Source organism: Pectinophora gossypiella, chromosome 23, assembly GCF_024362695.1.
Source record: "Pectinophora gossypiella chromosome 23, ilPecGoss1.1, whole genome shotgun sequence".
NCBI lineage: Eukaryota > Metazoa > Arthropoda > Insecta > Lepidoptera > Gelechiidae > Pectinophora > Pectinophora gossypiella.
In genome coordinates, this window is record NC_065426.1 from 1027959 (window position 1) to 1055894 (window position 27936).

Genomic DNA, 27936 nt, shown 5'->3' on the forward strand with positions numbered 1-27936 from the left:
ACAATCAGGTAACCAGCCTGTAATGTCCTAACCAAACTAGGTTTTACTATTCGATAGTAAAACAACTTGAAAAAATATTAAACTTTAAAACAAAGAAAGATTTATGCTGCGTAAAACGGAACATGTTTTTAAGTCAAAATTCCAGCGCTAAGCGTAAGCAAAAGCGAAAAAGCTTTATGCTCAAAGTTTATAGTGCTATCTCTTTCGACCGCCGCGAGCTACTGCCACGTTATTCAAAATAAACATCATATTTTGGCTTCGAAAATTGTGACAGCCGAGCTTTTTGGCGGGAGGCGGGAACGGGACAGTTGCTTTCTTCATTGAATAATCTAAATAATTAATACGAAGTGGTGTTTTGTGGTTAATGATCGCATTAAGTTAGTCGGAAGACATTCGCGAGTGTTATTATATTGGAGTATTCAATAAACAAAGTGTATCTGCCTATTTTCGCTTCGTGTCAGGAAGCCGCTTCATAACTCAAAAGTTTATGCGGACTTTTGAGTTAATTCGTTTGGGGTTCGGAGTAGGAGTCTACTCCGAGGGTGGGGGCTTAGGTTTCATCATCATCACCTTTCATCATTTCATTAATCATCAAGAAAAAAAATACGTCAGACATGGCTGTATGGGCATAGTTCCCTTTGCCTTACCCTTCGGGGAAAACCAAACCAAAAAAAAAAAAAAATTGTGACAGCCGATGCGATTTTTATTTCAAAAACAATTTGCTAATATTGTAAAAATGCTACGATAAACAATACATTGTTGCTCAACTTACCAGTTTTGTAGTAAGCTATTTATAGTTCGTCTAAGTTAGTGTTATTTGAAACATAACCTCAAAGTTGAGGACGCTGATATTGAATAGTGGTGCAAAATGTTTTCTATTTGTCGCCAAACGCACCCGGCTACTGGCATAGAACATGCTGTGAGTTGTTGCTTCTTTAACAATGACGAGACGTGTCTGGTTACCGCTGGCGCCAACGTTATCAAGGTTTTTAGGCTTGTGCCTGAAGGCCCTACAAAGGAGGTTAATGCCGGTAAGTTTTATGGCTCTTTTGTTATCTAGAAAGCTTTCAAGACCCCTTGTGATGCCACATGAGTAGTATTCTATCTCGTTTCTTTGTGGTTTAGTTATATTGTATAGTTAATCTGTGCAGAAGTAGTAATCAATAATAAAAAAGGGCTTCTTTTATTCTTTCCGTACTTTTAGAGTGGTTATTCACCAGATATTGCCTATGAGTTTGTATAATGTTACCATGATGTGTATTGATAATGTTTTTATCTATTTAATATTAAAAAAAAACTCACTTAAAAGGTCTTATACCTATACATAAAAAACACAGTATAGAATACTGTTTAGTTTTTAAATAAATTGATATTAAAGATAAATAAACTCATATTATTTATTTATTTATTAAATGGTGTAATGCTGGAGTATTGATCTTTAGTAAAGTGATGGTTTGATTATCATTAAATGTTGTAAACTATGATACTTAAGCCTCAATAAAAATCAGATAAAAAAATAAAATATTCTTGTTCATTCACAGCTGGCCAGCCGATCCCTCCAAAGATGAAGTTAGAATGTCTAGCAACTTACACACTATGGGGCAATGTTATGTCCATTGCAGCCGTAGCATGTGCAAGTTCGGGACGGGATCTACTCCTCATATCCTTCAGAGAGGCCAAGCTGTCTGTGGTACAGTACGACCCACAGACTAATAACTTGATCACGCTAAGCATGCATTATTTTGAAGAGGATGATATGAAGGTAAGGTGTAATTTTTCAAGTTTGGGAAGGGAATGAGGTTGATCCAGCTTGTTCCAAGCTTGTATTGGAGACGAGTGTGCCTACTTGTATACATACATAAACTCACGCCTATTTCCCACCGGGGTAAGCAGAGACCAAGGAATTCCATTTGCTTCGATCCTGACGCACTTCTTTTGCTTCCTCCACATTCATCAATTGTTTCATACACGCACGCCGGTTCAGAGTAGATCATACTTAACCTTTTCAGAGGACATCTCTAATTTGGTCAATATATGTCCTTCTAGGTCAGTGAGGATAGAAATTTTACCCAAGTAAGCATGTTTCTGTAAAGTTGTAGGACTGAATGTTCTGAAAGTAGGACTGAAAATCCAAACTCCGTTGTTTCACTATTGTGTCTGGAAATTACTTTTGCTGTGGCCTCTAGGGTCATAATGATTCTTATTTTATAATGTCACCTGCATCTACATTGTGTTAACAAACTCTACAATAAAACGTAAATATTAGTAACATACCCAGTTTTAATCAGTTAATATTACCATGAATTAATTTCATTCTTACTATGAATACCAATTATTTATTTATTTATTTGGAGAACAAACATAATATAGACTTAAAAGCTAGATACAATTATTTGCGTTGTATTAATATGCGTTGAATTATTACTACGAATTATAATAAGTAATAGAATGAAATCCAATACAGAAACTAGTTTTTCAGTTTAAGCTTCTCACAACGATAAAATCTGTCTTCACTTGTTTTTTCTTCAAAGTCCCAGATGGATCGCCCGGCGCCCGCCAAAACGTTTTTTTTTCTTAAAAAGTGACGTGACGTTCCTTTTTGAAAATGCCTAGAATTTTGGAATGGCAATAAAGTTATTGTTAAGGTGAACGCGCATTAGACGCGCGGCGACGTACGCGCCGAAGTTTCTTGCGGCAAAATGTGGGTTGCATACTGTTTCGTACAAAGACAAAAAATTGCGATGACTATGACGCGTGTGGCTCCTGCGGCGCGTTCACATTTAACCTCGTAAGGCCCGGATTTCCAGACACAATAGTTAAACAATGGGATTTGGATTTTAAAAGGACTTTGGGCCTTACGACCTTAATATCCGTAGTACATACATATGTAAGATGACGCCTATTTCTCGTCGTGGTAGGCAGGGATCATGGAATTCCACTTACTACGACCGTGACACACCACTTTCGCTTCCTCCACTCTCATCAAACACTTCATGCTTGCTCGCAGGTTTAGAGTACTCTTTACCTGATGTTTTTTACAACACCGTACCCGCGCGGCGCGGTAGTTTAGCGATTTATATCGAGGGCTTTGACCAATAGCCGTACGGCGTCGATAGCATTCATTGCGTTTATTGGCCTTTTGCATTAACAGCCTCCGTGGTCTAGTGGTTAGAGCGTAAGGCTCACAATCTGGAGCTCCGGGTTCGATTCCCGATGGGGACATTGTCGAAATCACTTTGTGGGACTGTCCTTTGTTTGGTAAGGACTTTTCAGGCTTGAATCACCTGATTGTCCGAAAAGGTAAGATGATTCTTGATGAGGGCACGTTAAGCCGTTGGTCCCGGCTATTAGCCGTAAAAACACCTCCTGCAACCCGCATTGGAGCAGCGTGGTGGAACATGCTCCATACCCCTTCCGGTTGATTGAGGGGAGGCCTGTGCCCAGCAGTGGGAGGTATATAGGCTGTTTATGTATGTTTATGTCCTCAATACATTCGCGCCGCGCGCCGTGCAGAGCCTGCGTACTCTAGTCAATAATCAAGTTAAACTAAAGGTTAGAAGTTCTATTAATTTTCATTATCATTATCCAGGGAGGCTGGACAACACATCCACACATTCCCTGGATCCGTGTCGACCCAGAATGTCGCTGTGCCGTGATGTTGCTGTACGGCAAGAAATTAGCAGTGTTGCCATTCAGAAAAGACATTGCTTCCGACGAATCTGACCCTTTGGAAGCCAAACCCCTTGCTGATACTAAAAATGTAAGTTTGGTGTCTCCGTATTTCCATTATTTCATTAATCGTCAAACCATGTTAGGGGCCTTTGGTGGCTCGATAATTAACCCTGACACAAGCGTTGCTGAGGTGGGTAATTCACCTCACAACCCGCACTATAGAAGAAGAATACCCAGGCACAACACGTCTTTCAACCATTATTATTCTAGTCACAATAAAGCGAAGCAATAACAACAAAATTCTGAACAAATTTGATCCAAATATCAAACAACATTTATTTCGATATTATTATCCCCTGCCATTATATTATATTTTTGAATAACTATGTACAGTCATGAGCAATATAATGTGCCCACTTTAGGACTCTGTCGCACTAACATATTTGACATTTAGTGAGACTTACAGTTCAATTTGTCAAAAAAGTTAATGTGACATGGTACCAAAGTGTATACATATTAATGCTCGTGACCGTACTCGAGCAGTGGGAAAATAGGTTATTATCATGTTGGAGTTATAACAGCTAAATCTGCTTTTTTTTGGAGAACGTAGCCTGGAGAGACCCTCATTAGAAGACCCGTCTAATCGATAGATAGATAGGGTCCACATAATATCAGCGTCGTGGTTTTTTTTTTATTTATTTCCAAAACTTAGTACACACAGTGGTTATGCTAACTAGCATCGTTAAACCATGATTTGTGTCGATGCTAGGTATCTACGATGTCCGTCTTACATTATACATAGATAAGTAGGTAACAAAAACTTGTGGGTAAGCAATAGGTAAACAAACATTTTATGCAGTTTGTGTCTCGGCTGCGTATCGTTCACGCCGCGACTTGTGCTGAGTGACCCTTTTATCTCAGGACGTCCACCACCACCTTATGATCATTTCGCCAAACATCCGTCTTCCTTTTTTGTAATTGTTTTAGTGGAAATTTGATATGATGTTGTTGTCTTTTTTTTTGTGTGTGGCGTCCTTTTATAATAAACTATTCATTCTATTCTATTCTATACATATTAGGCGGCGAGGCCTCGAGATTGTGCTGCCGCCAAAGGATGTTTTCGGGGTACCGAACTGTACATAGTACCCCTAGCCACATGTTGGTATAGTGATTAGGGATCGACGATCCGACGGTGAAATGTTGGAATTTGTAACACATGTTGTATTCTTTTTTTATGCCCGTATGTTTCCCACAGCAACCCGCCCAACCAATGACTCGTGCGCCGACACTCGCCTCGTACGTGATCGTGCTCAAAGATTTAGACGAGAAGATAGACAACGTTCTGGATTTACAGTTCCTGCACGGCTACTACGAACCCACGCTACTGTTGTTGTACGAACCTGTCAGGACGTTTGCTGGGTGAGTTATCTAATGACGTCATACCACGCCTATTTTCCGGTGGGGTGGTGGTGGTGGAGGTGGTGAGCTGTATCGCCGCCTGTAATGGCCAGCAAGCCAACTGTCTTAGTCAAAATTAATAAGTTAAAACCCAAAACTATTGGGTCTCACAACCTGTGTAGCCGGGGAAAAGACGCAGCAAGAAAAACCATGTCACAGGGTCCTCATCTTTATCAGTTTAAGAGCCACGCTCTTGTCAGTCAGTCAGTCTATCAAAGGCCAATTCCTTGACTTCCCTATAAGACACGATGTTAACCTTTTCTTTAATCTGTTCCATGTAAACTCTTCTTGGTCTTCCCCTTCCTCTCTTTCCTTCTAGCTTTCCTTCTATGATGTTTTTAATAAATAACAGGGTTCTAGACGTTCTTTAAACATACATACATAAACTCACACCCATTTCAGAGACTATGGAATTCCATTTGCTTCGTATCTGACATACTTCTCTTGCTTCCTCCACATTCGTCAATCGTCGTACACGCACGCCGATTCAGAGTAGACCTTACTGAACCTTTTCTATGGTCAATGTAAGGTCTCCAATAAAAAAAAACAATATTTATACAATTTAGTAATTTTGGCTGTTATTCCCAGTTCTCAGACAGTTAATCCCATTTATAAATAAAAATAAAATAAAAATCGTTTATTTCGGACAAAGTCCATAGAATCTTAGTATACAAACGACTTATAAACTAGTGTTAGTAAGACATTATTCGGGCGTTCATAAACACAAAAGTTATAAAGTGTGAAGCTCCATCCACCTTTTTAGAAGGGGGGGGGAGTCCCACCTATCACATAACGTCTTCAGGATACTGTTGGGGCTGGCTCGAGTTCGCGTGAGAAGCGACGCACAACGTTACCGCATGATTGCTGCAAAACCATCTGTGTGTGCCTCAGCGAACATACCAGAGCCGCTGCAATATTTATGTACAGTCATGAACAATATCATGTACCCACTTTAGAACTCTGTCGCACTATCATATTTGACATTTAATGACACTTATGGTTTAATTCGTCAAAAAAGTTAATGTGACATGGTTTTAAAGTGTATACATATTAGTACTCGTGACCGTATGTTTCAAAATTCAACTGGGTATTTTCAAAAGGACATTCGCGAATGTTATTTTTCTACGTGATGTTTGTTTAACAGGCGGACAGCGGTCCGAAACGACACATGCGCGATGGCGGGCGTGTCTCTCAACATGTCAGCCCGAGTCCACCCCGTCATCTGGGCCACCGCCGGCCTGCCCTTCGACTGCATACAAGCAGTGCCTATACAGAAGCCTCTCGGTAAGATATACTCGTTGACAATAGGCTAGCCAAATCAGTTGCTTTTTACTAAACGTCTTTTTTTTATTTCACGTGACTTATTGTATTGTAGACAGGAGGAATCTACACTCATTGCCCGAGCACGCCCACACTTACACACACGTACACACACGCACGCACACACACACAGACACATACACACACACATATACACATTATACAAACATTATTAATTGCTTATTTGTAAAACGTAAAGGTAACAAAACTTTCTTACCTATTTACTACTGTTTTAGAAGAGCGGGGTCTCCTGGTACAGGCATATTTTGCTTAAAAGGAGGCTCCAGTAACTAGTTTAAGAAAAACATGTAAGAAAAGAAAATAAATACTTTTTGATTTCTCAAAACTCTCACCCGGTAGAACGTTTAAGACAACAGGCCTGAGGGTGCCCAGTTGGGCGCGAACCTCGACTCAGGGCGTCGTCTGAGAGGAAAAATATTTGAAAGAATTAATCGACCCTAGTGGGTCGATAGCGATAAGCGCTGATTGAGGGAAATCGTCGACCACGCCGGCGGGGTCGGTATCGGGGTCCTGAAGTGTTACTAAACGTCAAAACACGAAATTACTATGGAATTTAAAAAAGCACACTAGAAATTTGTCGTGGTATGAGCCATGTCAGGGGCTTTTAACCATGACACCAGGGTTGATGGGGTTGGTGATTTGATTACCAACCTCACAACCCACACGATAGTAGAAGAAGCTGTGACGTCATCGTAAAGTGTCAAAATGTCGCACTTACTATTACATTTTTCTTTATTAAAATTCATAAATAAGTTGAATAGAAAAAAGAAAATGATTTTCGTTAGTTTTAGATCTGTATTTATTTAGTAATTAGAGTATCATAATTTATCTTGAACCTATTACAGTCATGAGTAATATCAAGTACCCACTTTAGAACCCTGTCGCACTATCATATTTGACATTTAATGGGACACTGTCGGAAAACATTCGCGACAGTGTTATTATATCGGAATATTCAATAAATAAAGTGTATCTACCTATTTTCGCTTCGTGCTAACAAGCCGCTTCATAACTCGAAAGTTTATGCGGACTTTTGAGTTAATTCGTTTGGGGTTCGGAGTAGGAGTCTGCTCCGAGGGTGGGGGCTTAGGTTTCATCATCATCACCTTTCATCATTTCATTAAACATCAAGAAAAAAATACGTAAGACATGGCTGTATGGGCATAGTTCCCTTTGCCTTACCCTTCGAGGAAAACAAAAAAAAATTGAACACCGAGTATTTTGTTGTAGGTGGTTGTCTGATCCTGGCTGTAAACTCTCTCATCTACCTCAACCAGTCCGTGCCCCCGTACGGGGTGTCACTCAACAGCATCGCCACACATACTACCAACTTTCCACTACGTAAGTAAAAACATAATAAAGTAAAAATTTCATTCTTCAAAGCGTAAGTAAGAGCGAGAGAAAGTCTTACCGTGTGCGGCTTTACGCGTAGGTGCGAGCGATATAAAGTCTGCGCGCTCCGCCTTACTCGGTTTATTGCCACTTAAGACTAAAGTAAGACCCAGAGGGGGGACATCGGCTGTCGATACGAATTGGCGTGCAGCGGACAGTCCGTTCTATACGATATCACTTTGTGAGACTGTCTTTTGTTTGGTAAGGACTTTTCAGGCTTGAATCCCCTGATTGTCCGAAAAAGTAAGATGATTCCGTGCTCCGGAGGGCACGTTAAGCCGTTGGTCCTGGCTATTAGCCGTAAAAACACCTCCACAAACCCGCAGTGGAGCAGCGTGGTCGAGTATGTTCTATACCGCCTCCGGTTGATTGCGGGGAGGCCTGTGCCCAGCAGTGGGACATATATATAGGCTAATTCAAATTCAAAAATATCTTTATTCAGTAGGTAACTTATTTACTCTTTGAATCGTCAATTTTTACATAACGAACGTCTCATCCGCCTAAAACTATAGCAGCTTCTCACAACCTGTATAGCCGGGGAAAAGAAGCTGCAAGAAAAACCTCAGCACAGGGCCCTAGACGTTCTTAAAAAAAAATAGCTATTTATGTGATGTTTATGTTTTATTATTGTCGTAACTGCTGGGGCGCGCAGGCATCCAGGAGGGCGTGTGCATCACGCTGGACGGCGCGTGCGTGGCGGCGCTGGGCGAGGCGCGGCTGGCGCTGTCGCTGAAGGGCGGCCAGCTGTACGTGCTGACGCTGCTGTCCGACTCCGTGCGCTCCGTGCGCAGCTTCCACCTGGACCGCGCCGCCGCCTCCGTGCTCACCACCAGCGTCAGTTGCCCACACACTTTCTCTTCTATCCCCATGTGTATAAGCCTACGGGCTAACGGGCTTGGAGGAGCTCGGTGGCGCAGCGGTAAACGCGCTCGGTCTGCGATTGTTGAAGTTAAGCAACTTGCGCAAAGGCCGGCTATAGGATGGGTGACCACAAAAAAAAAAGTTTTCATCTCGAGCTCCTCCATGCTTCGGAAGGCACGTTAAGCCGTTGGTCCCGGCTGCGTTAGCAGACGTTAATAACCATCAATCCGCACTGACAATCGGGTGACCAGACTACTGTTCTATTCGAACCAAACCAGCCATGATGACCGCGATTTATATTGAGCGCTTCGACCAATAGCCGTTTACCGTCCATCTACGTAGATAGCATTCGTATCGTTTATTGGACCAAGCGCCCGATATAATTCGCGCAGACCCGGCTGGGAGCATTAAATGACTTTTGTGATATGTCCCCATTCGAAACGCTCAAGAACTTACCACAGGCATTAACTACTTGGCCGGACAAATGGGGAGCGCTGAAGGCTCTCACCCGGTACAACGTTAAAGACAACAAAGGCCGTTTACCTTAAATTTGTACTCATCCTGGACTGTATTCCTCTCTTATATTTTGTACTAATAATCAATCAATATTCTCCTCACAGATGTGCGTGATAGAAGAAGACTTCCTATTCCTGGGGTCTCGTTTGGGCAACTCCCTTCTACTAAGAGTGACAGAGCGAGAGAACCGTATGCTGTTCTCCGTGGACCGTCCGCTTGAAGCCACCGTGGACCTCACTGTCTCTGACTCAGGTATTACGTCACATCACCCATTGCTGGTGTTCTTCTTCTATCGTGTGGGTTGTGAGGTGGATTACCAACCTCATCAACCCTGGTGTCAGGGTTGCCATTGAGCCGCCAAAGGCTCCTGACATGACTCATGTAACGACTACGTACTTACATCTATTGGCAGTACCGACGGCCCGCACCAACCTGTCAAATGACCCATTCCTTCGGACCTTGCGCACAGTAAATGAGATAGCCGAGTGAGATAATTCATTAATAAAATTCCAAGATAAGTCGAAAAGTAAAATGAGATTGATTTTTGATCATCTTAGGGTAGTATTAATAAACTTATCTCAACTTTGAGAGTGCTCTCAAGATCATGTCAATGTGACAGTTCTAATATAAAAACAGATATTTGAGCATGGTCTTGAGGGCAGTCTCAGCTGAGATTAGGGGTGTGAGGTGGAATACCAGCCTCATAAACCCTAGATTCAGGGTTATGATTCAGCCGCCAAAGGCCCCTGACGTGGCTCATGTAACGATTACTCACTTACATCAGTAAAATAGGGGAGGCCTGTGGCCAGCAGTGGGACAATACCACCCTTAGACTGGCTTTTATTTCTAGGTTAGCATTTTATAATTAATTTTTGACTCAGTCGAATACCCTATTCTGTATTTTGGATATTTTTAAAGATCGCCAAGAACCACCGAGCAAGGAGAAGAACCCTCAGCCGGATTCCGAGCCGTCGTCCAAGAAGCGTCGCCTGGACAGCATCAGCGACTGCATCGCTAGCAACGTGATAGAGATCAGCGACAAGGACGAGCTGGAGGTGTACGGGTCCGACATACGGACCTCCACGCAGCTCACGAGCTATGTGTTTGAGGTCAGTTGTTGCCAGTCGGCAGTTGATGGCCTCCGTGGTCCAGTGGTTGAGCGTTGGGCTCACGATCCGGAGGTCCTGGGTTCGAATCCCGGTGGGGACATATCACAAAGATCAGAAAAGAAAGGTTTTGTTATACCATGGCTATTACAATCCCCAGGTATGCGACTCGCTGCTAAACATCTGTCCTATCGGCGACATCTCAATGGGCGAGCCGCAGCTGTCAGGCGAGGACACGAGCTCCGAGCCGGGAATCGAACTGGTAGCCTGCGCCGGCCGCGGCAAGAACGGAGCCTTGTGTGTGCTGCAGAGGGCGCTGAGGGATCAGCTGATCACTGCCTTCAGTTTACCTGGTAAATAAAAAACAAAACATAAATCGGTTGTTCTTCTTTTTATCGACAATGAGCTGTCCTTCGTTCTGATAAGTTAAATTTTTTATAATTTTATTTAATTTTTTCAGTGGTGCTAATTCCTGTAAACACCATCTAATTTTATTTTAAGTTATATCTGTCATTTTCTTATCCGCCTAAAAGAAAAGGGACGGGTAATCGGCAAGCATAAAAATTATGGAAAACACGTCAATTTTAAGCAAAAATCTAAAACAACCCTATAAAAAAAATTGTATCGGCTAATAACCCGGCGGATAAGAAAATGACAGGTATAATTTAAAGTAAAATTATTATTATACTTATTATGCTCAAAATACTAATTGGTTCCTCGATTAGTGATCATATAGATTATAGGGATATAGATTATAGGGACCTAGCCGCGAGTAGTGGATTTACGAGCAGCGCCACCTGTCATTGAATGGAGGGTACCTTCCTAACGATAACCTGCTACTCTGATAGATGGCGCTAGTTAGTATGGGGTTTCGAAGGGGTACCAATGTATCTAGAACCTACTCTATAATAGATGTCGCTAGCTTATATTCCGCAGGCGCCCGAGCGCCGCTTGGTGTACAGTCATGAGCAATATAATGTACCCACTTTAGGACTCTGTCGCACTAACATATTTGACATTTACTGAGATTTACAGTTCAATTTGTCAAAAAAGTTAATGTGACACGGTACCAAAGTGTATACATATTAATGCTCGTGACCGTACTTATGTGGAGATATATATTTTTCTATATTAAAATTGACACCGTGCTGACAACCGTTTTGTCGTCTTTCCTGAAATTCCTGTGATCACAATCTAATGTGAATAATGTGTGCAGGCTGTGTGGATATGTGGTCGGTGTTCGGGGCGTCGGGCGCGGGAGACTCCAGGGACGCCGACTGCCAGCACGCGTACCTCATCCTCACGCAGGAGGACTCCAGCATGGTGAGTGACAGCGAGGGCGAGGGAGAGAAAGAGAGAGAGAGTTATATTTAAGTTCTATATTAGGAGGGACGTAAGCGATACAGTAAAGGATCGAATGTTTACCAGCAGGGCTAAAATTATCGATCGTTTTCTTTTCCTAATTCATAAAGTTAGTTTTCCCTAACATGCGTATCGTATTTTGACAGAACGACATGACTTATTTCGGTTCACGTGTGATCACCAATCGACAAAACGACATAATTATATCGTCAGAATCGATAAAATTATCGTGACAAAATTTTGTCCCACTAAACAAACTAAACTATTTAGCCCTACTGGACATGTTTATTGTTCGGTCTCCAAAGTAGAAGTGGTTAAATCTACATTTAAGTACACTAAATGAATGTATAATTATATAGTTAATGTACGCTAATCAATACGCATCACATGTCGCAGGAAAAAGAAAAATGTTGACTCAAAATATACATTCAAACTTTTAGCAAAAAATACATAAAACATGTTGGTACGTATAACAATAAAATACCCTGCCTCTTATACTAGGTGACAACCTGTTTCATATATTAATAGGTAATAGGATGTAACGCAGTCACAGTGAAACTATGAACGTAGAGTTTCTGTCTCTCTCTCAGCGCGTGCGTGCGTGTGTGTGTGGTATCACTGTGTATGTGTGTGTGTGTTGGGCAGGTTTTAATAAATATTCCCAAATGTATTTTATCTCAATATTGTCATTGGCAGGTCCTCCAAACGGGCCAGGAGATCAACGAGGTGGACAACTCGGGGTTCATGACGGGCGCGCCGACGGTGTTCGCCGGCAACCTGGGCAACAACAAGTTCATGGTGCAAGTTACTACTACCACCATACGACTTATTAAGAGTGAGTCATTGGCCCCGATTCCTGCAGACACCTCCTAATTTTATTTTAAGTTATACCTATCATTTTCTTATCCGCTGAAAAGGAAAGGGACGGATGATTGACAGCTCTTAATTTTAGGAAGAGTGAGTAAATGAATGAATAACCCGGGCAAATTAAAAAGGTATCTCGCTGGTATGCAAACCGTTTGACGTATGCTGTCAACACAATTCTGTCGGGTTATTGGCCAATGTAAAATTTTTAGACGGTTGTTTTAGGTTTGTGCTTAAAATTGACCATAAATTTTATGCTTGTCGATTACCCGTCCCTTTCGTTTTCGGCGGATAAGAAAATGACAGATATAACTTAAAATAACATTAGATGGTGTTTACAGGAATTAGCACCATTATCTCCATATCAATAAGCCTTTTTTTTTCTTTTATAAAATAGTCTTGCGTTTGACCACCACCTCACCCGATGGTATGCCAAGATGTGGCCTAAGATGTCATACTAATATTTAGATGAGATATTTAAAAACGGTTTTTTACTAGTCTTTAACAAATTGATGAGTAACAGTGAACCTTATACCAGATTTCAGATTTTAGCCAAAGATTTCAGTTCCAATTGGCTGCTTGTCTTTTACGGAACTCATTCTTCAGATGGGATACACTACGTTGGTCCACATGTTATAGCAATTTATCACGAATTTTAGCTGAACAGTATGGAGAACTGACTGCATAATATAAAAAACTGTAAAAATTTAGGAACACTCAACAGTGCTGCCGCTTACATTTGAGCTTCTACTTTTTATCCTCATTCCCTTTGCTTCTATCCTGACGTACTTCTCTTGCTATCTCAATATCCATCAATCGTTTCATATACGCACGCCGGTTGAGAGTAGATAGTACTAAACCTTTTTCAAAGCTACCCTGTTCAATTGGTAATTGTGTGCTTTATTCCCCAGATGGCGTTCAAATTCAGTCAATCCAGCTGGAGTGGACAGCAGTATATGCAGCTACAGCAGACCCCTACATCTGCGTGGTGTCCTCTTGTGGTCGAGCGCTGGTTCTAGCCCTGAGGGAGTTCCGGGCTAAGGATGGGATGGTGAGTGATTCAGAACTTTTGTGACAAATCTGTTTATTCTGGTACCTAAAACTGCGGGGCTGAGTTGGGATGCGACATCCAACATACATACATACATAAACTCACGCCCGTAATCCCAAATGGGGTGGGCAGAGCCACAAGTAATCAAAGACAACTTGCAGCCACTGTTGATACGAAGTCCTAAGATGGATATGATGAACCTTGCGACATCCAAGCGGGTTGAAAAGTCGACACCGAAGCAATTCACATAAAAAAAAAACAATAATGCTATTTGAAATTTCTTTGCGTTGCACTTTCTTTTATATGTGCAAATGTCAAATTGCAATATTGCTTTTTTAGGTGAATTTATTCGAGGTGGTCTTTTTAAGAAAGAAGAAAGAAAGAAAAGAAACTTTTTAACTCCCCTGGACGTCGCATCCCAATCAACCCCGCAGTTTTTGGCTGTTAAGATTGATGATTGAGGATGATGAGTTATGACGTGGATGACAGACCTCATCAACTCTGGTGTCAGGGTTGTTATTGAGCCGCCAAAGACTCCTGACATGGCTTATGTAACGATTACTTACTTACATCAGCAAGCAGTAACGTAGTAGTCTTCCTAAGCACGGATCATCTTTTTTTCGGATAATTAGTTCAGCTATGTCCTAACCAAACTAGCGATCACAAAGTGATTTTTGTGATGTCACCACTGAGATTCGAACCCGGGACTTTCCGATTGTGAGTCCAGCTCTCAACCCCTGGACTCTCAAGCTCGGAGGCCGTTATATTAGTGATAATAAAGAGCGCAAGTTCGAAACCAGCACAGGCTTAAACTAATGAATGTCGAATTGGTTTTCGAATTTATGTTGGGATCATAAATGATTATCACGTGCTCAGCGATTAAGGAAAACATCAAGAAATGCATTTTTGGAGGTGTGTGACCTAACCTGTATTGGGCTGGTTTTCCCTTCGCCGGTTGGAAGGTCAGGCCGCTTCTGTAAAAAACCGGACCTGTTAAATCTTCGGGTTAGGTAAGCTGACTCTGCGAGAAATGGGATGGTGCTAAGGAGATGATGACTACAGAGTGTACACATTCCCCCCCGCAGGGCACGGCGCGGCTGGCGCCCACCCGGCAGCCCGTGCCGCACCGGCCCGCGCTGCTGCGGGCCGCGCCCTACCGGGACCTCAGCGGGCTGTTCACCTCCGCAGACCTGGAGACCGTGCAGGTAACGTGTGCCGAGTTTATCTTACTAACATACTATATATAATTTGTATGAAAAAGCAACAAGTGACGTCATAGAAAAACGTGACAAATTACTTTTTTTTACACTGCACTTACACACACTTATTACACACTTGTTACACTTATTACATTTTTCTTGATTAAAATTCATAAATAAATTAAATACAAAAAAGAAAATGTTTATCGTCAGTTTTAAAATTATCTATGTAAATCGAACAACGTGAACGCATAATAATTATACATACGTACGTAATCTAGCTAATTTAAGGTTGTTCAATTTACATTGCTAGTTTCTAATAATTTGTCTATTCTACGCAGCTTCAAGCACAATATGGAACATACATACAGAGTGTTAGTGACATCGTAACAAATACTGAGGGGGATGATTCAGACCACGATTCTGAGTTGATATCAAGTGGAATTTCCTGAAAATGTTAGTGTTTTTTTAAATTATTTTCAGTTCCGTACTTTTGCGACGGAAAATTCCACTTGATATCTTAGAATAATAGTCTGAATCATTCCTCAAAGTTTTCGTTACGATGTCACTAACACCCTGTAAACAGGGAACTCTGGTGTCAGTGTTGATGAGGTTGGTAATCTACCTCATAACCCACACGATAGAAGAAGTACTAAAGCAATTCAATTTGTTGTATGACGCAGGTGAAAGGCGAGTTCACTGGCAAGAACAAGACCAACGTGAAGGCGGAAGGGTTCAAGCCGGGACAGGTTTACGAGCTGAATGATGAAGACGAGCTCCTCTATGGAGGAGACCAGACTCCCGCTTCTATGGCCAGCGTGAGTATAAAGTGTCTATCATCTAATGTTCGTCGAGGACCGCAAAACAATGCCTATAGAATAATAAATATAATAATAGATAGAAGAAGATTATTCATCTTCTTCTAATCCTTTCAACCCAAAAGGGGGCAGCCTAAAGAGACCTGACGACCCTCGGTTGATTGAGAGTTGAAAACTCTCGGCATGTCATGAGAGTAAGCTACAGACGCTGCAACAGATCACGAGGAGTGGAAATCTGATATTTGGACCCTACATCCCAACAGGGGATAATAGGATAAGAAGAAGAAGAAGAATGTATCCCCTGTCTGCCTGCATTGCAGGCTTGAATAACAGAATTCCACACAAATAGTACACACAAAATACCTAATAATAAGCAACTCAAGAGCCACAGAATATAAACAACACCACAACACATCTCATGTTATTCGTCCACAGATAATGTTAGCAGAACAATCCAAGAACCCGGGTGTTCCTCGCCGTATATCCCGCTGGTGGAAGAAATACCTTCAGGAGGTGAAACCTACGTACTGGTTGTTCGTGGTGCGGAACAACGGCAACTTGGAGATATACTCGCTCCCAGAGATGCGGCTCAGCTTCCTCGTCAGAGACCTCGCTAAGGGGCATCGGGTGAGTCTAGTCATTACTTCATCTCTTTCCTTTTGGCGAGCGTATTGTCATTAACCGGACACAAGTCCTGGAAACCACGTGATGCTAATGAGGATAAAAACTGCTTATTTCTCCCACCAGGTGTGGCTACTGTTGAGTGTTCATAAATTTTGACAATTCCCCATACTATTTGAGTAAACAAACATAACCCTTTGCGCAGCGTTTAACTGCAAAATTATAGTGTTTTATTTATTCCCTAAAGATCGGAAAGAAGAAAACTTAGACAAGCTTATTTTCAATTAAACTGCCTTTTCCCAACAAGCTGCTTTTCTTTTTCGTAACTCATCCTTCAGACAAGATACACTACATTTTATAGCAATTTATCACGAATTTTAGCAGGACATTGGCCCCGATTCCTGCAGACACCTCCTAATTTTACTTTAAGTTGTACCTGTCATCTTCTTATTCGCTGAAAAGGAAAGAGACGGATGATTGACAGTTTTAAATTTTAGGAAGAATGAGTAAATGAATGAATAACCCGGGCGAATCAAAAAGTATCTCGCTGGTATGCAAACCGTTTGACGTGTGCTGTCAACTTAATTCTGTCGGGTTATTGGCCGATGTAAAATGTTTAGACAGATGTTCCATAAATTTTATGCTTGTCGATTACCCGTCCCTTTCGTTTTCGGCGGATAAGAAAATGACAGATATAACTTAAAATAAAATTAGATGGCGTCTGCAGGAATTAGCACCAGTATAAAGGACTGACAAAATTTAGGAACACTCAATACCTAAATGATAAAAATGCCTGGCTATTCAATTTGTTCCTCTAGTTATTAAATAACTTGTAATGTACCTACATTGATTTAAAAGATGTGTTGCTGTTGCAGTTTCTTGACATTTCTTCTCCTCAACCATAACACCTGGCGAAATGACGTAGATTCAAAATGTTGAACTGACCTATAGCAAGTTTATCCATATACGTTGAATAAATGATTCTGTTCTCTGCCTACCTTTTCAGCGACGCGAAAGCGATGTTAGAAATACTGTGTTGCCATTATATGGATCGCTGCTTGCTCTCAAACACGTGATACCACCCCACAGATCCTCGCAGACAGCTTGGAGTCCGTGCCGGAAGCGACGCCGCTAGATGATGAGGATTCTTCATCGTCGCACAACCCGGAGGTGGACAGGATCAAGGAGATACTGGTTGTCGGGTTGGGGAACAAGGGCAGTCGAGTGCTCATGATGTTGAGGTGTGATGACGAGCTCATGATATATCAGGTACGTTCTTCTTCTATCGTGTGGTACCGTTCTTCTGGTGTTAGGGTTATTATCAGGTTTGTCGATAGCGGTTGTATACAATAGCCGCCTTAGCAATAAAGATCCAGAATTGGGTAGTTTCCTAGGTCAAAGATAAATTATGAAATTCTGGACAGATGACTTTTTCTACTTCTATTTAACTTATTTATGAGTTTTAATCAAGAAAAACGTAATAAGTCCGGCGTTTTATCACGTTGTTCTGTGACGTCACTGTGCTTTTTCATTCAAGTTCCATATTCGTGTTTCGACGTTTAGTAAAGAGTAACTGATTTGACTAGTTGGAAATTAGCCTATTGGTACCGGGACATTTGATTCGGTGGTGGTGAATAACCAATGAGTCATGTTCATATTTCTATGAAACTGCAGGCCTACAAATACCCTCGGGGCAACTTGAAGATGCGTTTCTCTCGTATGGCGGTGTCGTTCCCCTTCGGGTATACCGGCGGGGTGACCAACAACGATGACAACTACGAGACTGGCGTGCTGCGGGAGAACGTGCGTCAGTTGAGGTATTTTGGTGAGTTGACATCTTCTATCTTCTTCTATCTGTATAGGTATTATAAAAGACGACACTACTGGCACAATTGTGGTTGATCAACGTACGGTCCCGAGTACTAACATGTATACACTTTGAAACCATGTCACATTAACTTTTTTGAAAAATTAAATCGTAAGTCTCATTAAATGTCAAATACGATAGTGCGACAAGGTTCTAAAGTGGGTACATGATATTGCTCATGACTGTACAGCCGACATCACAGTGTCTAGAAAGCAATTGCACAAAGATTCTTTCAATGATATTAGGTAGTACTATGGGTTTTTGGAATTTCATCCCTTAAATGGGAAGAATAGAATCGAATAGTATTTTCTTTTAATTTTCGAGGATATTGAGTACGTTGATGAGTATGATGTACTCAGGCTAAATAGTCTTTTCAGAGTAGGCACAAAAGAGATCTAGTCGACAAAACACCTCATGAAAATGTTCATACATTTTTCTTTCAGCGTATTTGTATGACTGTAATATCGTACTTTCTGCTTCTTTTCAAAATAGAAAAGAGGTACTTTCCGAGTAGGTGTTGTGTCGAAATCCTCCCTTCAACATATCCCAAACACTCCTCTGTGCCGCCTAACGCGTAAATGTGAGCGACACACAGTCTGCGCGCGTTCCCCTTTACTCCTTAGCGGGTTACGGATGTTTAAAATTGAAGCAAGAGTTGGAGGGGGTGAGGTCGGCGCCCGGCACGAATGGGCTTGGGCGCGGAGTTGTGACAGTGTGGTGTGCCGCAGCCAACGTGGGCGGCTACAGCGGCGTGGCGGCGTGCGGCGCGGCGCCGTACGTGGTGCTGCTGACGCCGCGCGGCGAGCTGCGCGCGCACCCGCTGGCGGCCGCCGCGCCGCCGCTGCACGCCTTCGCCGCCTTCAACAACACCAACTGCCCGCAGGGGTTCCTCTACTTCAACGCGCAGGTTCGTCACTCACCACACCTCACACTAGCCAGGCCTAAACTACGCGCGCCACGCACGTGTTCATACTACACCAATTTTTACAAGTAAGCACGTACACACGCTCGCAATCACGCACGCACACCCGCAGCCACACACGCGCGTACGTATACACAGACGCACACTCGCACGTACATATACAAACACACACACACGCACGTATACACACACGCACTCGCAAGCACACATGTACGTACGTATACACGCACTTATACACGCACGCACCGAGGAAATTTTTTTTATTGAGTTTTGTAATTTTATGAAATATAACCATTCACTTACTTATAAGTTTGTTGCCAGTCGGAACTCCGTATTTGCTCGCTACCAACCCACCTCTCCTACGACGCGCCGTGGCCGGTCCGCAAGGTGCCCATACGGATGACGCCACACTTCGTGACGTACCACCTGGAGTCCAAGACGTACTGCCTCGTGGCGTCAACGTCCGCGCCCGCCACCTCCTACTACAAGTTCAACGGAGAGGACAAGGAGAAGTCCGCCGAGAACAAGGGAGACAGGTGAAAATAAATTCTATGCGTACATACATCTTTTGTGGCAGACACACATGATAGAAACCGACAACAGATGGCGCCACCATTCAACAATGCAGTCTTGAAACGCGCTATCGAAGTTTACACAGCGGGACGCATATATACAACTTCCAACATGACTTAAGTGGATCGTCGATTCCTAGTCACACTACTTGTGGCTAGCAGGGTCCTATGCTATCTTCTTACCCCGAAAACATCTTTTGGCGGCAACACACCCTCGCCGCCAAATGTGGGTTGTGAGGTGGATTGCCAACATCATCAACCCAAAAAAGTCAAACCCTGGCACCAGGGTTAATAATAACTCCAGGTTTCAGTTATGACATTGATTACCTTGTTGCGTCCAGGTTCCCGTACCCGATGCAAGAGCGTTTCTCAGTGATGCTGTTCTCACCGGTCTCCTGGGAGATCATTCCCAACACGCGCATCGAGCTCGACGAGTGGGAACACGTCACCTGTCTTCAGAACGTCGCATTGTCTTACGAGGGAACTAGGTAGGTAGGATGAGCAAACCTGGTTTTCTTCTCTCTCTCTCTCTCTCTCTCTCTCTCTATTTAAGAGCTGCGCTCTTGTCGGTGGAGTACTTGCCATTCCTCTCTTCTTCCCGCCAAAACCTTCACCTCCCGATACGACACGACCTGCACCTTCTCTTTTATTTGTTTCTGGTTTTCTTATACCATGGAAAAAGCTACTTTTGAAATACATAATCGTTTCGGTTGAAATCTTGCTTTCAGGTCTGGCTTGAGAGGTTACATCGCGTTAGGAACAAATTATAATTACAGTGAAGACATCACTTCCAGAGGAAGGGTGAGTGTTATGTTACTCAAGATAAAAGCTCAACTTCTTAATCACATAAAACGTCGCTTTATATATACCAGTGCCTTGTTTATTAAAATTTACAAGTCAAGTTCACGTTCACAAGCTACAAGTACTACAAGAGATTGTAAAATATACGTGTGAAAAAAACATTGACACTTGTAACATGTAATTAACATCAAATCAAATCGAATCAAATCAAATATACTTTATTGCACACAATATACAAAACAAATTAACACAGATGATGATAGATACAGTACAATCTGGCGGCCTTATTGCTAAGCAGCAATTTCTTCCAGGCAACCAGTTTAACATGTGTAGTTTTGATAATAAAAAATAAAATAAAGTTTATTTTTCTCCCTTAGAACAGTTTACATTCACTTACATTATGTATGTACAGACTTATGAGGGAGCCAGGAACCCAAACTAGGAAGGACCTGTGTTTTGGATTCTCATTATAACAAGTATAAACACATTCTTGTAATAATGAAAATTTTTGCGGCGGAAAATTCCACTTGATATCGACTCAGAATCATCGTCTGAATCATCCCTCAAAGTTTTCGTTACGATGTCACTAACACCGTGTATATTACAGATAATAATCTATGACATCATAGACGTGGTTCCGGAGCCCGGGCAGCCACTCACCAAGAACAGATTCAAGGAGCTGTACGCCAAAGAACAGAAGGGACCCGTCACCGCGCTCACTCAGGTGCTTGGGTACCTCATATCCGCGGTGGGGCAGAAGGTACGTAACATAACATGAGGTCACGACTATTCAAATTCAAAAATATCAATAGGTAACATAGTTACACTTTGAATCGTAAATTTTTACATAACTAGCGACCCGCCCTGGTGCTCGTATGCAATTCTGAGGAAAAAATGAAATTATTTACAACATCACATTAAAATCCTCAAAAATAACAGTATTTCTCCACGATTTAATGGATGTTATTATACATATAAACCTTCCTCTTGAATCACTCTATCTATTAAAAAAAAACCGCATCAAAATCCGTTGCGTAGTTTTAAAGATTTAAGCGTACATAGGGATATAGGGACAGAAAAAGCGACTTTGTTTTATACTATGTAGTGACGAACATCTCATCCGCCTTACAACCAGCAGCAGCACAACCTGTATAGCCGATTATATCCCAATTGGGGCAGTCAGAGGTACATCATCCATCGCTAGGTAAAACTGAATGTACCCACGACACGGCAGAAGGCACGTAATAATAAGCTACAGAACAGCATCATGCCTGTATCTTGCAGCCGCCATCGTATTTTAAGTTATACCTACATACATAAAAAACATAAACTGCCTATATACGTCCCACTTCTGGGCACAGGCCTCCCCTCAATCAACCGGAGGGGGTATGGAGCATACTCCACCACGCTGCTCCACTGCGGGTTGGTGGAGGTGTTTTTACAGCTAATAGCCGGGACCAACGGCTTAACGTGCCCTCCGAAGCACGGAATCATCTTACTTTTTCGGACAATCAGGTGATTCAAGCCTGAAAAGTCCTTACCAAACAAAGGACAGTCTCACAAAGTGATTTCGACAATGTCCCCATCGGGAATCGAACCCGGTCCTCCAGATCGTTATACCTGTATTTCTTTTTATCCGCTGAAAAAGACAGGGACGAGTAATCGACAGGCATAAAATTTATGGAACACGCGTCAATTTTAAGCAGAAATCTAAAACAACCGTTTAAAAATTTTACATCGGCAGAATTAAATAGACAGCACGTCAAACCTATTTTATTCGGCCGGGTTATTCATTCGTTTTAAAATTAACTTGTTGATAATCATCCGTTCTTTTCCTTTTCGACGGATAAGAAAATGACGGGTATAACTTAAAATTAAATTAGGTGTCTGCAGGAATCGGGGCCAATAGCTTGGTTTTTTTTTTTAACTTTTTACTAGACTAGATACTAGATGTCTATGTATGAACGGTTTTAAACAAATATCAATTTAATCCTTTCAGATTTACATCTGGCAACTGAAAGACAACGACCTCGTCGGCGTGGCGTTCATAGACACGCAGATCTACGTGCACCGACTTCTGGCGGTCAAGAACCTGATCCTAGTGGGCGACGTGTATAAATCCGTGTCGTTGCTAAGGTATCAGGCGCAGCACCGAACGCTGTCGCTCGTCGCTAGGGAGATGAGAACTGCGCAGGTAACCCCAATTGGTGGACATAGCACGATGATTCCTATAGCACTTGTTAGCCAAGATTCCAAAGCATATAACTGCAAAGTTTCGCTAAAATCAGTCTAGTAATTTTAGCATGATGCGACTACAAATTTCGAAGACTGGCTTGGTGTCTGAGCAAGTAATAAACTCAGTTTTAACGTTCGTCCAGCCAAGTAAATATACAATAAGTCACGTCAAAAAAAAATAATAATTAAAGGCATCTTAACTTACGCTGAAATCTTCTCATGTCCAAAAACCCTTGAATTTAGATGGCAGATAAAATAAAAAATACTAAGCGGTCACCCATCCATTAATACACCCTTTTTCGCTTTGGGTATGCATGTCTCCTATGCGCAGTATTTCAAATATAACCCTCTCGGATTGAAATAATTGAAATAAATCGAAGAGGAAATTTTCCATCGCAAAAGCATAGAATTGAAAATAATTAAAAAAAACACAAACATTATTTTTCATTTTAATATTATCGATTAAAAACATCGATATTTATTGACGCCGTGGGTACATGGGTAAACAGGAATTACCCATACACCCACCGGTTGGTGAAGCCAGTGAGTCGCGAGGGAATTTTGCGACGGTAAATTCCACTTGATATCAACTCAGAATCATGGTCTGAATCATCCCTCAAAGTTTTCGTTACGATGTCACTAAGATCCTGTGTAATTGTTATTCAGATCTACGATATGGAGTTCATGGTAGACAATTCGAACCTTGGCTTCCTGGTGAGTGAGGTGGACGGCAACTTCGCGCTGTTCATGTACCAGCCTCAAGCACGGGAGAGTTATGGAGGTAGGTTCATTGAAAACCAGAAATCTACATACCATACATACACATCATAGCCCCGATTCATAGCAGGCTTGAGTCGCCTGATTTTCCGAAGAAGAAAGATGCTTCGGAGCGCTGTTAAGACATTTGGCCCGGCTATTAGTCGTAAAACACCTCCACCAACCCGCAGGGAAGCTGTTGATTGAGAGGCCTGTGCCCAGCAGCGGGACGTATATAGACTGTTTATGTTGTGTTTGTGTTTATGTTTGTTATACGAGGTCTACGCTATAGCCGCTTATTACATTGGCAGGTCAGCGGCTGATCCGCAAGTGCGACTACCATTTGGGCCAGCAGGTTAACGCTATGTTCCGGATCAACGCCAAGCCGGTCCCCGGCGCCAACAACAGGCGACACGTTACCATGTTCAGTGAGTACAAACATACGTAATATCATGCTTTAAGAAGACCAGATATGCTCAATCTTATTACAAGCCGCCGTTGCGACGGAAAATTCCGTTCTCGATTCCGAAAAATACACTAATTATAAAATATAAATTACCGCGATGCGTCGGCAATGTGCTGACGACGCGTAACGTGTTCGCGTTAGACGCGTGTTTGGTGTTTTACACCGAAAAAGTGGTTATGGTATTATTATCATCATCATGTCGTCTAAACCGTATCCGGCGACGGGGACTCCTAAATATCTATCCCGGGTCGTTGTTGTGGTGGGCTCTGCTATGTGGCTGGCGAAACCGAACTTGGTCTTGAAGATCCGGTCACACGGCACACAATAAAGCTGGCCTGACGAATTGAGTGTGTAGTTATAGGAGGGTTTCGGACAGGGTTTCGGACGAGTCTTCCGTATTTGGCGCTTTGCGCTTTGCTTTGGTTATGGTATAGTGGAAAGTCGAAGTATGAACTATTTGCTCATACCTCTTTCTTCTATTCCGCGATCTGTACCAACTATTAACAAGCCACTGGCTACCCCCACAGCGACTCTCGACGGCGGGCTAGGCTACGTGCTGCCTCTATCAGAGAAGATGTACCGCCGGCTGCTGATGTTGCAGAACGTGATGAACAACTACTGCTGTCACCTCGCTGGACTCAACCCTAGAGCATACAGGTGAGAATATGCAGGGTATTAGTCTTCTATCGTGTGGGTTGTGAGGTGGATTACCAACCCCATCAACCCTGGTGTCAGGGCTACTATTAAGCCGCCAAAGGCCCCTGACATGGCTCATGTAACGGCTACTTACTTACATCAGTAAGTAGTAACCGGGACCAACAGTTTAACGTGCCTTCCGAAGCACAGATCATCTTACTTTCGGACGGATCTGGTGATCAGCCTGTAATGTCCTAACCAAACTAGGGATCACAAAGTGGTTTTTGTGATGTCCCCACCGGGATTGACCCGACGCTTAAACCTATGCTGTACAGGCAGAACTAAGTGGTCGACTAGTTGGGTCCGCAACATGTTATTGAAGGTAAATAGATATTTTATCTATTTTATGAAGTAAATATCAAGTACCGTCGCTCGGCAGGACATACAAGGCGCGGCGGACGGCGGGCGGCGGGCCCGCGCGCGGCATCCTGGACGGCGACCTCGTGGCGCTCTACACCTCCATGCCGGTACCGGACAAGCACGACGTGAGTACACCGCCATACATACATACATACACCACCATACATACACACATACACCACCATACATACATACATTCACCACCATATATACAAACATACACCGCCATACATACACTGCCATACATACACCGCCATACATACATACATACACCGCCATACATACATACACCACCATACATACACCACCATATATACATACATACACCACCATATATACATACATACACCACCATATATACAAACATACACCGCCATACATACACCGCCATACATACACCGCCATACATACATACATACACCACCATACATACATACACCACCATACATACATACACCACCATACATACATACATACACCGACATACATACATACACCACCATACATACATACACCACCATACATACATACATACACCACCATACATACATACACTACCATACATACATACATACACCGCCATACATACATACCACAATGATGGCCGAATGACATAATGAAAAAACGGTATGAATGGTATTCAGTTTTGACTCCTGATGAAATAGTAACGCAATGTTTTTGTGATTGGCGTTGCTATTAAATACTGGCAAGGCGCTAACAAAGTGTGCGCCTGAACAATAAGTTATAGCATGCTTCCTTTCGCGCTGGTCGTGAGTTATATAACCAAAACTCAGTAACTCTGGTGTCACGGTTATTATGCTCAATCCTAGGACAAGCCGCCATTTCTAGCCCATTGATGATGTGAGTGTTACCATTCAATCTTTTTTTGTCCACTAATTGGGATTTCCAACATACTAAGGGCGAAAATTTTATTATTGAAAATTAAGGGAATTACTGACTAATGTATTTAGTTACTATTATTTGTAACATATATGAAAATCGTTAAAACTACGTAAATCTTTTACTAAAAGTACAAAATTTCGTGGGTAATTTATTGTTTACAAAATGGCCACGCGGGGTCGGATGACGTCAGCTGGGCTAACCTTGAAATGCTAGCTGTCAGTTATGAGCATACCTGGTTTTCTTATATCATGATTGAGCCTACTTACAACGTACTTACATCAGCATCAGTAACCGAGACCAACGGCTTAACGTACCTTCTGAATCACACCACACCATTTATCGAACAAGGGTTACATTAAATAAAAAAACGTTCAAAATGATAATATTTTCATAAAAATATATGTAAATTTACAATAATGGACTAGTTTAATACTTACATGTATACTTATAATAAATCTGTAGAGAGGTCAATTCTGTACATTAAATATATTTTCAAAATAACTATCAGGGGGTGATTAATGATCGATACTGATGCCAAAAATGCAATCAGTAAAATTTATTTTATTTTATTTTATCCAATAAAGAAACGGAAAATTTTAAATTAATATTGCTAAATTTTCATTTTTTTATTTTATGTCCAGTACGACATGAGAATAAACCCCCGTACTATAACTGTAAAGGGGGCAGATGAAACTAATTAAGTGCCATCGACCACCGGAGTGGTAAACGGCACCTAATTTCCCAACCACCACCCCGGTGGCAAGCCTAAAGGGGGCAGATGGGAATAAAGGGGTGATTTGAGCTTGCAATGCCCTAGCCAAACTGAAGACAGGCAGGCAGGCAGGCACGAAGTGTTTTTTTTTTGTAACGACATGTCCTTATCGGGAATTGAACCTAGCCAAATGTTTGCAGGAACTAGACTTACAATAAAAATTGCATAATGTACTTATCTCACTTTATAAAACAAGGCAAACGTTTAAATAAACAAATTGGGCCGAGTGCTAGGTTCAAAATAAATTATAAAATTCTGACTACTAAATAAAAACAGATCTAAAACTAACGAAAACAATTTCCTTTTCTCTATTTAATTTATGAATTTTAATCAAGAAAAACGTAATAATAAGTCATTTTATCACGTTTTTCAATAACATCACAGTGTGCTTTTTCATACGAATTCCATAGTAATTTCGTGTTTTGACGTTCAGTAAAAAGTAACTGATTTGACTAGTTGGAAACCAGCCTATGAGGGACAAAAACACGATAGATGGCGTTGTTAAGTTTTTTCCTCGTTTAAACTTCTAATTTTATGGATAACAGACACATGCATCTTTTATCTTTGTTTTTGAGTATCATCATCACCAGCCCATTAACGTCCCCACTGCTGGGGCACGGGCCTTCCCTATGGATGAATGGACCCACCACGCGGGCCCAGTGCGGATTGGTGGTTATTAACGACTGCTAATGCAGCCGGGACCAACGGCTTAACGTGCCTTCCGAAGCACGGAGGAGCTCGAGATGAAAACTTTTTTTGTGGTCACCCACCCTGTGACCGGCCTTTGCGAAAATTGCTTAACTTCAACAATCGCAGACTGAGCGCGTTTACCGCTGCGCCACCGAGCTCCTCGTTTTTGAGTATAAATGATTTTTATTACACCAAGGCACAATTACAACTTCCACCCATTATTATTCTGATCAAAATAAAGAGAAGCAATATATGTAGCAACATCCTTCTATACATAACGTGATCCAAATATGAGGCAACAATTATTTTTATATATGCTTCTGCCATTACATTAAAAGTGAACAACGCCATCTATCGTGTATTTAGGGAACGTCGATTGGAAAGTCCTTCATTGAACGCAGGACTTCGTGAGTCCAACGCACAACCACTGAACCACAGAGGCCGTAATAACATGTTTTTTGTTTCAGATTGCAAAGAAAATTGGAACGAAGGTGGAAGAAATAATGGCGGACCTGTACGAGATAGACAGACTGACTGCGCACTTCTAGACATAATAATTAAATAAGATGCTCTTGTAAATATTAAGATTAAAGTATTATTTTTAACGACTTTGTTTTATTTCTCCAATGGCCATG

The 27936-nt window shown here is 42.0% G+C and overlaps 1 protein-coding gene across 1 annotated transcript; it reads left to right on the top strand.

Annotated features, from left to right (window-relative positions):
- The first annotated feature begins 677 nt into the window (after nucleotides 1–677).
- LOC126377322 (cleavage and polyadenylation specificity factor subunit 1) lies at nucleotides 678–27906 on the top strand. Its single transcript, XM_050024999.1, has 29 exons — nucleotides 678–1031; nucleotides 1542–1762; nucleotides 3590–3760; nucleotides 4928–5091; nucleotides 6275–6414; nucleotides 7702–7812; nucleotides 8516–8697; nucleotides 9345–9492; nucleotides 10159–10349; nucleotides 10507–10699; nucleotides 11563–11669; nucleotides 12405–12543; nucleotides 13484–13623; nucleotides 14709–14828; nucleotides 15506–15640; nucleotides 16076–16267; nucleotides 17351–17530; nucleotides 17936–18086; nucleotides 18857–19035; nucleotides 19372–19586; nucleotides 19964–20110; nucleotides 20351–20423; nucleotides 21031–21183; nucleotides 22423–22617; nucleotides 23325–23439; nucleotides 23726–23842; nucleotides 24408–24537; nucleotides 24956–25061; nucleotides 27769–27906. The coding sequence occupies exons 1-29, from the start codon at nucleotides 869–871 to the stop codon at nucleotides 27847–27849; spliced, it is 4359 nt and encodes a 1452-aa protein (XP_049880956.1). The 5' UTR covers nucleotides 678–868; the 3' UTR covers nucleotides 27850–27906.
- Nucleotides 27907–27936: the final 30 nt, after the last annotated feature.